Below are 9,958 nucleotides of genomic sequence, written 5' to 3'. Positions count from 1 at the left end.
AACTGACCAACTTCTTTTGGGAAAAACATCTGTGAATCCTACTCCATTAAATTACTCTTTCTATTCTTTCTTTGTATTCTTTTCTTCAATTAGTCTCGAGGACCAACTTTTACACGCGACTCTTTTGCCCCTTTAAGTGCTTTCATTGCATTTAGTTGTATTTATCACACCACTAAGAGTAAGAAAGCTGATTTAAGATTGGTTAGTCATTGCCGCACATATAGGGCATCTCTTCCTACTGCACAAGATTCATCATATTCTAATGGAAATAGTTACTGGAAGCCATACAGTATGTACACTCTTAAATCACTCAAGGGTATAATTTCATTCCTGAATCTGCCATTAAGTGCACCAATTATCATCTAAAACCAATGCAAACATTCCAGTGTGGATACCTCTTAGCAGTGTTTTGCATAGGATCCCACTTCACTAAAGGTATAATTTGAGAAAGACCCAATTAACACACATTTCCTACTTATCTTAAGTGTATTCTACCAGCTGAAACATGTTTTGTGATTAAATTTGGTTTCTTTAGTTTTGATAGATGCTTACTGAAAGTCTGCAACCAGCATCCTGCCGACTGCATTCCCAAATCATCATGAAACTTGTCTCAAACTGTGTCAAGCTGAGAAAATAATGTACGTTTAAGCAGGTCTGAGTGGACTTTGCTATGCAATTAATGACCAGTAGACTCCATTATTCATTAACTCAGTCAACATCATACAGAACCCCAAGGCAGAGCATAATTTCAACACCAACATTTGCGAAACCTGCCTGACTCGTCTGATATATGTGGACAATTTGTGTAAATTTGATTTCCCCTAAATCCTTCCACTAACAGGGTGTAGCCTATGCAAAGCACAGACAGTGGAGCTCAGACAGTCAAATACTAAGATACTAACTTGGTTCTTTGTGTAGGCTCCTTGCAATGTGAAACTGCAAGTGTAAAACTATCAGAAACCTTTTAAGGGGAAAATACTTACAACAACCTAGTTGCAGAAGTGTACACACCCCTAAACTAATACTTTATTGAAGCACCTTCTGATATTTCTTTTTTACACCACTCAGTCTTTTTCAATAAGAGTCTATCAGCATAGTACATCTTGACGTGGCATTATTTTCCCACTCTTCCTTGCAAAAACATTCTAGATCTGTTAAATTGTGAGGGCATTTCCTGTGCACAGCCTGCTTCAGGTCACCCCGCAGATGTTTAGTTGGATTCTTTTGGAGAAGATCTTTAGTTTGGATCTTCTTTTGGGTACGCCATTCCTTTGTTGATTTGGATGTATGCTTTGGGTCATTGTTATGCTGAAAGGTGAAATTCATTTCCATCTCCAGCTTACTAGCAGACACCTGAATGATTTACACTAAAATAACCCGGTATTCGTAGCTATTCATGATTCCCTCCACCTTGATAAAAGCTCCAGTTTGGTCTGAAAAGAAGGAGCCCTAAAACATGATGCTGCCACCGCCATGCTTCACCGTGGATATGGTGTTCTTTTGGTGATGTGCTTTTTTTTTTTTTTGCACCAAACATACCTTTTGAAATTGAGCTCATTAGACACATTCGGCCACATGGTTTAGGTGATTTAGTTGGGCTTGGATGTTTTTTTTTTGTGAGAAAGGGTTTCCATCTAGCCACCCTACCCCATAGACCAGATATGTGAAGAACATAAGAGACTGTAGATTGTCACATGCAGAGAACAATCAGTACTTGTCTGATATTCCTGTCGATCCTTTGATGTTACCGTATGTCTCTTATGCCGCTTTTCCACTACCAACGCGGCTGAGTCGGGCTGAGCCGTGCCGTGCTGAGTTGGGCTGAGTCGAGCTGAGTGGGGCTGTTGGGGTTGCATTTCGACTACAACCGCGCTGAACCGTGCTGGCTGGAAGTGGGTGGACACATTGGGTGGAGTTAGCGAAAGTGGGTGGACGTCAGGTGATGTCGTTAGGCGGCGCAAACAGTGACATCAGTGAGCTTTTAAGCGGTAGTCTCACGACCCGGAGAGTAAACAATAAACATGGAGGACATGGAGTCGTTAGTGTTGCTGGTCTTGGTGCTGTGGCTTGTTGTCACCGACAACGCCAACAGATACTGGCAAGAGCGTATAGATGAGGCGAGGCGCATAAGGCTTCATAATTCTCGTAATTCGTAATTCTTCTTCTTCCGGGTTTACGGTGTTTACAGATCCCAGCGTGCTCGCGGGGCGTGTGTGGGCATGTGAGGACACTCCTCCTCACCAATCAGTGCACAGGGGAGTGTCTGCTCACGCCCCTAGCCTCACTCAGCTCGGTTTGGCTCGCTTCAGCCCCACTCCAAAACCGTGCGAGTTTTGGGGGCTGAGCAGGGCTGAAGCGAGCTGAGTCGTGCTGTTCTTAGATAGTCGAAACGCGAGCCGTGTCGGGCTGAAGCGAGCTGAAGTGGGCTGAAAAAGGGTAGTGGAAAAGGGCCATTAGCAGCCTCCTTGATAGGTTTTTGTCTTGTCCTTTTGTATTTTCGTATGATCCTTTGTATAATTGTCCCATTTTCGAGAGTTCTTGGTAATGTTGCTATAGCGTCCTGTTTTTCTCCACTTATTGTTGATGACCTTCACAGTGTTCCACGGTACATCTAATGTTTGGGAAATTCTTTTATATCCCTCTCCTGATTGATATTTTTCAACAAGTGAGATACCATACATGCTTTGTAAGCTCTTTGCGGACTCAGCAGTGAGATGGAACCAAGAAGATGTCAAGAAAATGCTCAAGAAGCAGTTTATCTTTATTTGGACTTAATCAGAATAATTTCATTGATTACAGCTGTATAATAATTACTTTTGAACATGAGATTGACTTTCATTGGTTCGTTCTGAACACAACCACATCCCCAGTTACAAAAGGGTGTGCACACTTATGCAACCAGGTTGTTGTAAGATTTTTATTTTTCCTATTTTTCCCTAAAACGTTTATGATTGTTTTTCACTCAATTGTTATACCTTGTAATTTCTTATTGAGAGTGGGAAAAGTTCGAACATGATTTAGCTTGTAGTATTATTATTATTATTATTATTATTATTATTATTATTATATTACAAAGCCTGCTATTTTAACTGGACTGTGTGGATTTTTTTTTCATATCCACTGTATGTATGTTAAATCGTATACTCTCCCAGTCAATTAATTCACATAATCTCCGAGGCACCGCTGTTGTTTGAAATGTAAATGTTATTTGAAGGGCAGCTAAAGAAAAAAATTTATCAAACCCTTATTTGTTCTAGTTAGGAAGTATAAATACAGAAGCCAAAGTGAAGGTTATTTCACATCTCACTTCATCTGTATATTGGTGAGTCTCCTACCTGCATTTCTGACCATTTTATAAATAGATATTCTTTTTGAAATTAAAAATTAATTTCAAATTAGAGATTGTATAATTTTATCAATGTTACAAATGACCAAGATAAATTAATTATTTGATCACTTAATAGATCATGCATCTTTTTTTTTTTTTTGCTTGTGTTTCCAACTCAGTTCATCCATATTCTTCTCATTAAAACCATGGCACTATTTGGGAAAGTTCTGGAACCTGTTGGGTTCATGCAGACCATGCGCGTGCTCGTCGAAGGAATCTGCTCTTACCTGAATGGCAGCACTACCTCTGATGATTTGGACCCAGTGAAAAAGAATTTAGACCACATTGATAATGAGCTTAGCTCCTTTGGACCAGGTCTGCTGACTGACGAGGAGGTCCACTGTCTTGAGTATGACTTGGCTGTAGTGTACAATCAGCTAGGAGCATCAGTGAGAGCCCAGGCTGAGTTCACCAAACGTGAAAAGGAAGTCTTTCTGAGCTTTGTTCAGGAGTACAGACTGGAGAGGCAGCTGACAGCGCTGTACAGTCGTATGATGGGCATCTCTGTGCTGACCGATCAGCCCACCCTGTTGGAGAAGCTTGTTCTTAACCGCAAGCCCAGACGCTGGGAGATTAAAGAATTTTGTGTTAAGGTCAGTAAATATGCAGTCTTTGGGTGAAGGTTTAAAACATTCAGTTTCAGTAATCACTTTATCCTGGTCAGTATCATGGTGACTTTGGAGTCTATCCTGGGAACACTGGGCAGGAGGCAGGAATACACCCTGCATGGGATGTCAGCCTATCACAGGGCACCACACACACACACACACACACACACACACTCATTCACAACTAGGAGGCATTTGAACATAGCCAGTCCACCTCCTGACATGTTTTTGGGAGGTGGAGAACCTGGAGGAAACCCAACTGGAAATGAAGAGAACATATACAGAAACTTCACACATAGAGAAACACAAGTTCAGGAATGCAGTAATGCTAACTGCTGCACCATGAGGCCGCCCACTATACAACATCCATCCATTATCTGTAGCCACTTATCCTGTTCTACAGGGTCACAGGCAATCTGGAGCCTATCCCAGCTGACTATGGGCAAGAGGCAGGGGACGCCCTGGACAAGTCGCCAGGTTATCACAGGGCTGACAGAAACAACCATTCACATTCACACCTACGGTCAATTTTAGAGCCACCAATTAGCCTAACCTGCATGTCTTTGGACTGTGGGGGAAACCAGAGCACCCAGAGGAAACCCACGCGGACTGTTGGGGTGTCAAAAAAGTAGGGCCCAAGTACGCCAGCAGTGGTCATGGCGCACCACACATTCAGGAGAAAAATAATCTATTAGTATTAACATAATTTTGACTAACCCTGTAGATCCTGAAGAAACTATGCTCACTTTTTATCACGTTGGCTAGCTAGCTCACATTGCTTTGTACATTCATGTTAATGGTGCTTTCGGTAAAATCATCCATCCATTATCTGTAGCCACTTATCCTGTTCTACAGGGTCACAGGCAAGCTGGAGACTATCCCAGCTGACTATGGGTGAGAGGCAGGGTACACCCTGGACAAATCGCCAGGTTATCGCAAGGCTGACACACAGAGACAAACAACCATTCACACCTACGGTCAATTTAGAGCCACCAATTAGCCTAACCTGCATGTCTTTGGGGGAAACCAGAGCACCCAGAGGAAACCCACGCGGACACAGGGAGAACATGCAAACTCCACACAGAAAGGCCCTCGCTGGCTGCTGGGCTCGAACCCAGGACCTTCTTGCTGTGAGGCACCGGTGCTAACCACTACACCACCGTGCCACATTGACAATTCAATATAGTTCAGTTTCTAGGTGGTGGTGAAAAAGCACACTGAATACTCATATGATTGCTCAATCCCTGTACCATTTAAACACTGAGACTTGGATAAGCACTTTCAAAAATTCAGCTAAATGAAAACTTACTGGTTCATTGATGTCATTAGAAGAAAAAAAAAACATTACTGGTGATTACACACATTACGCACCAGGCAAGATAATTGCAAGCAAGATAACCTTGATAGTACTATACATAGTTGTAAATAACAAAGTAAATGTCACTCATGAAAGACAAAGAACAAAGCAAAGACATCTGATAACGCCAGCTGATAATTTACTCAGGAACCACTTTATCCTTTGTATTTTTAATTCCCACACAGAAGTCCTGATACAGAGACACAGTGAACAACCTGAAAGGAACAGTAAGGTTCTCTGGTGCTTTGTCCAAATGCACGGTGGCAGACTGGATAGGCAACAAATAATATGTCCATCTTCAATAATTTGTGTAATAAATTTAATTTAAAAAAAACTTCTTGATAAAAGCAACCAGGATCTGAGATAAAATATGGTAGTACTGTGTTTGGAACAATTCATGATGCCACCAATCTTCAAAGGAGCTCCAAAGCATCAATGATCCACCACCAGCACCATCGCCTCACAGCAACAGTGTTTATGATGGCTTTTACTTGGACACAGTCTCCTGAGTCAACTTAATCTTATTTTACATCATCCTCCGTAATCATTTATATCTATATTACCTGACTTGTGCAAGTCAAAAACCATATTTCCCTGTGGTTCTGGATGACAGAGGGATGTTATGTATGCTGTGACATATCCAGGCAAACAAGAAGCCTCCATTTACATACAGTGGTGTAGTGGTTAGCGCTGTCGCCTCACAGCAAGAAGGTCCGGGTTCGAGCCCCGTGGCCGGCGAGGGCCTTTCTGTGTGGAGTTTGCATGTTCTCCCCGTGTCTGCGTGGGTTTCCTCCGGGTGCTCCGGTTTCCCCCACAGTCCAAAGACATGCAGGTTAGGTTAACTGGTGACTCTAAATTGACCGTAGGTGTGAATGGTTCTCTGTGTCTACGTGTCAGCCCTGTGATGACCTGGCGACTTGTCCAGGGTGTACCCCGCCTTTCGCCCGTAGTCAGCTGGGATAGGCTCCAGCTTGCCTGCGACCCTGTAGAACAGGATAAAGCAGCTAGAGATAATGAGATGAGATTATTTAAAGCTAATAGATGTGTTGGAGAAAAAAACCGACAAAAAGGAGTTCTTGTGAGAATGATTTTGTTCAACAAAGGTAAGTAGTTTCTTTACTCAATTAAGTGGACATTTGAATCTTGTATAGTGTTGATTTTACTACATTCATTGAGCCTGTTTTCTTACATTTTGGTGCTGACTATAGCAATAAAGAATATGCTGCCACTCCTGGCATTCAAACTGAATTGTGTTAAAAATGTACTGTCGATTTTACAGTAATTTACTGGCAACCAGGGTAAACAACTGTAAAATATATTTACAATAAAGTAATGTAATATCTCATATGATATAAAATAAAACATAATGTAGGTCTGCAATAGATTAGTGAACTGTCCAGGGTTTACCTTGCCTCTTGCCTGAAGTCATCTGGGATTGGCTCCAGATTCCCCTTCGACCCTGATGGGTAAGCGGTATAGATAATGAATGGCTGGATGGATAATCCAGCATTTTTGGTTATTTGGCTGCTGCAGGATACAACTGAGAATCTGAACCCATGACCTTCTGAATTGCACTTGAAAGCCTTAAAGGCATGGGAAGTGTTTCTTTTTCAGGAACAGTTCTTTAAATTCTCTTTACATCCTGATAGCAATGCATAAATCAAACAATCTGATAATAAAGCTATGGCTTAATGGTTAGAGAAGTGGCTTTGGGACCAAAAGGTCCCTGGTTCAATTCCCTGGGTTGAAGTGCCCTTGAGCAAGGCACCGAACCCCCAACTGCTCTCCAGGCCACTCTGGGAATGTTGTTTGTCACTCTGGATAAGACTGTCTGCTAAATGGCTTTAATGTAATAAGAAAAAAATATCCATCATCTGTGGCAGTCACAGGACTGTAAAAAGCCCATTCAAGCATTTCATTGGATAAATGTTGCCTTCACGTGTTATTGGAATTATGGTAAATTTGAGTTGCCAACTTGGGTGTTGCACATGAACACAATGTCAAGTCATAATTTCAAGTGGGAACTTTGGAAATTATTTTGTTATCCGAGCTCCCAAGTTATGAGGACCTTCAACCTTTCAACATGGAAAAGAAGAGGACAATGTCAGTAGTGGATAATTGTTTATTTTTAGCAACACATCTACTCTTAGCTGTTGCTTATGTACATAATCTAATCTATAATCTGTGTACCCTTTACTTGATAATGCTATTTAGCATGTGCATATTGGAATCAAAATAGGATTTCTCCAAGAAACAAATGAGAAGGAATTTTGCATCCGCCCTTTTCCATTTCAAGCACTTGAACATGCCATACTTGTACTGTAATTCCAACTTCAAAAGTGGGAGGTAGGACCTTCCAACTCGCAAGAGATCTCTCATAGACTTGTTCTCCAGCAGTAATCAGTCATACTCTTGCTGGTTTCTCCAAAATCACTGACTATGCCTTTAACCACTGAGCCCCTACAATTACTGAATCACCATTGAGTCAATGCAATCGTTTAGTGGCGTTAAGTCAATGGTAGAAGTGCTTAATAGAGATAGTTGTGGTGGCTCAGTGGTTAAGGCTTTGAGTTACAGCTTAGAATGTCATATGTTCAAATCCTAGCACCACCAAATTACCATGATTGAGTCCTAGAGCAAGAACCTTAAAGTGCATATCCTGAACCAAATTCTTTTTTTTTTTAATATATATGAAAGAATGTCCCTTTACACACTCATCCAGAAGGGTAATTTTGCACAAGGCCATCTGTCTACAGCAGAAAAAAATAAAATAACAAAACGCATCTGGAAAAATCCCAAGGGAGTCTGGAGCCAGATTCGTGACGTCACCTGCGGAAGCACCAGCAGGCTGTGAGAGCTTGCACGGTTTCAGTGCACAGCCAAGTTTAGCAGCTAGCGATTTTGCATTGAAATATGGAATTGTCAACTGAGCGCAATGTGGGAAACGATGAGTACTAATCCCATCAAGATTGGTGTTGCTCCACCCTCCTACGATACATCTGTTAACCATTTTAATAATTACGTGATAACGTTGAAGAAATTTGCAGAAAACCACCAGGTTGTTTTCTCATAAACAAACCAGCGCTGATGTAGGATTCAAAGGGAGGCATCCCACACACGACGTCACGAAAATCAATGTTTCCCAGGAAATCCAAATGCCAAGTTTTTTCAGAGGCGGACCAATTCGCCTCAAATGGCTTGATTTCAACTGAATTTTTCTGGTATTGTGCAAGGCAAAAAAATTGCAGAGAATGCAGAATGTTACAGATATTTGACCAAAGTTTAATATAAAATAGGAGAATTACATTGATCTTGCTCCTGAATTTACCCGTGATATGCACTTTAAGTTGTATCCTGCATCAAGAAACTCTATTGCGTTATTTTATGCTATCTAAGATATTAGAGTACTTTACTGAAAACGTGTTTGAGTTATTTACAGTCGTAAATTTTACAGCACTTTACTTGCAACCTGAGTTGAAATTTAAATGAAAAAGTACAATTTACAGCAATTCCTTTTTTGACAGTGATGTCAGTGTTGAGAATTGTGTTTGTATAATATAAACCTAGCTTTTTGCATTGCAGGTGAATTTTGTGCTTGGGACAGGCCTGTTGTGCCTTTTTGTTGAGGCTTCTTTGACCGGAAGAGATCAGGCTCTTCTGATGAAGATGTGGTCAGACAGGATGTCGGCCTTGTACAGGAAAATGAAATCCACTGGAGGGCTCTGTTCTGGATACTTCAGAGAGCAGGCTGAAGATGACGTAAAGAAGCAGATCCTGGAGGTTCGGTGGAGCACACACAGTCCAGAGCAGCAAGCAGCAGAAATTCTAAAAGGTTTAGAGCGAAATTATGATTGGCTGCACTGGGCTGTAATGGTACACCCCCCTGTGCCATGTTGGAAGGAGGTTGCTGTGGAGGGCACGGAGGAAACCGAAGAGCAAAGCAGTTGTCCAAGCCTGGAGCACTTCATCTCTGCTTTTTCAGAGGCTTCCAATTCTAATGTAGTGGCTTGTCACAGGGATACCCCGTCCTCCCTGGATAAAGCTCGCATCCATCAGCTGATAGTGGACCTGGAATGGAAGATCCCAAACCCACCACCTGAAATCTACGCAGCTATAGAAGAAGATCCGGGTAAAGCTAGACTATATCTAGCCAATCGGATGTTTAAAAAGCTGCAGGAAGGACTTGGCACAAATATTGCTATCTATGTGGTACCTGGCAAAATGGAGATGAAGTGCAACTTTCCTCAGGCTTCATATTACCAATATGAATATAAGCACAGGCTGGCATCTGGAACCGTTTGTATATTCGGGTAGCACACCAGATTTGATTTATGTTGAATCTGAACAAGCATTTATTAATATATCCAACAAATCAAGCAATCAGTTCTCTGAATCTGAGTATGATTAGATGTTAGGTAAAACTGGCAAAACAAAGTTGCATATTAGGCATCTAAACATTGTATTAATTATTATATGTTGATACAATTTATCCACGTGCAAGAAATATATGTGCATTTTACACTTTTAAAATCAATAAAAGTGAACCGTGCTGAGCACACCTAAAAGAGTGCTGTTCATTACCATAAAGCAAGGACGACAAAACTT

At 41.4% G+C, this 9,958-nt stretch overlaps 1 protein-coding gene across 1 annotated transcript; it reads left to right on the top strand.

Moving 5' to 3' along the window:
• Nucleotides 1-3,272: 3,272 nt before the first annotated feature.
• On the top strand, nucleotides 3,273-9,667 carry LOC132899033 (uncharacterized). Its single transcript, XM_060940682.1, has 3 exons — nucleotides 3,273-3,322; nucleotides 3,508-3,981; nucleotides 8,936-9,667. Exons 2-3 carry the CDS (start codon nucleotides 3,535-3,537, stop codon nucleotides 9,665-9,667), a joined length of 1,179 nt encoding a protein of 392 aa, XP_060796665.1. The 5' UTR covers nucleotides 3,273-3,322; nucleotides 3,508-3,534.
• Nucleotides 9,668-9,958: the final 291 nt, after the last annotated feature.

Source organism: Neoarius graeffei, chromosome 15 (assembly GCF_027579695.1).
Source record: "Neoarius graeffei isolate fNeoGra1 chromosome 15, fNeoGra1.pri, whole genome shotgun sequence".
NCBI classification, from domain to species: Eukaryota; Metazoa; Chordata; class Actinopteri; order Siluriformes; family Ariidae; genus Neoarius; species Neoarius graeffei.
The sequence above is the reverse complement of the archived record's forward strand: the minus strand, read 5'-3'. Positions and strand labels throughout refer to the sequence as shown.

Bases quoted from the DNA above. Each gene is read 5' to 3' on its own strand.
- LOC132899033 (XM_060940682.1), top strand. From the start codon at position 3,535: ATGGCACTATTTGGGAAAGTTCTGGAACCTGTTGGGTTCATGCAGACC. The intron at 3,982-8,935 runs GTCAGTAAATAT...TTTGCATTGCAG, and splicing joins TTAAAGAATTTTGTGTTAAG to GTGAATTTTGTGCTTGGGAC.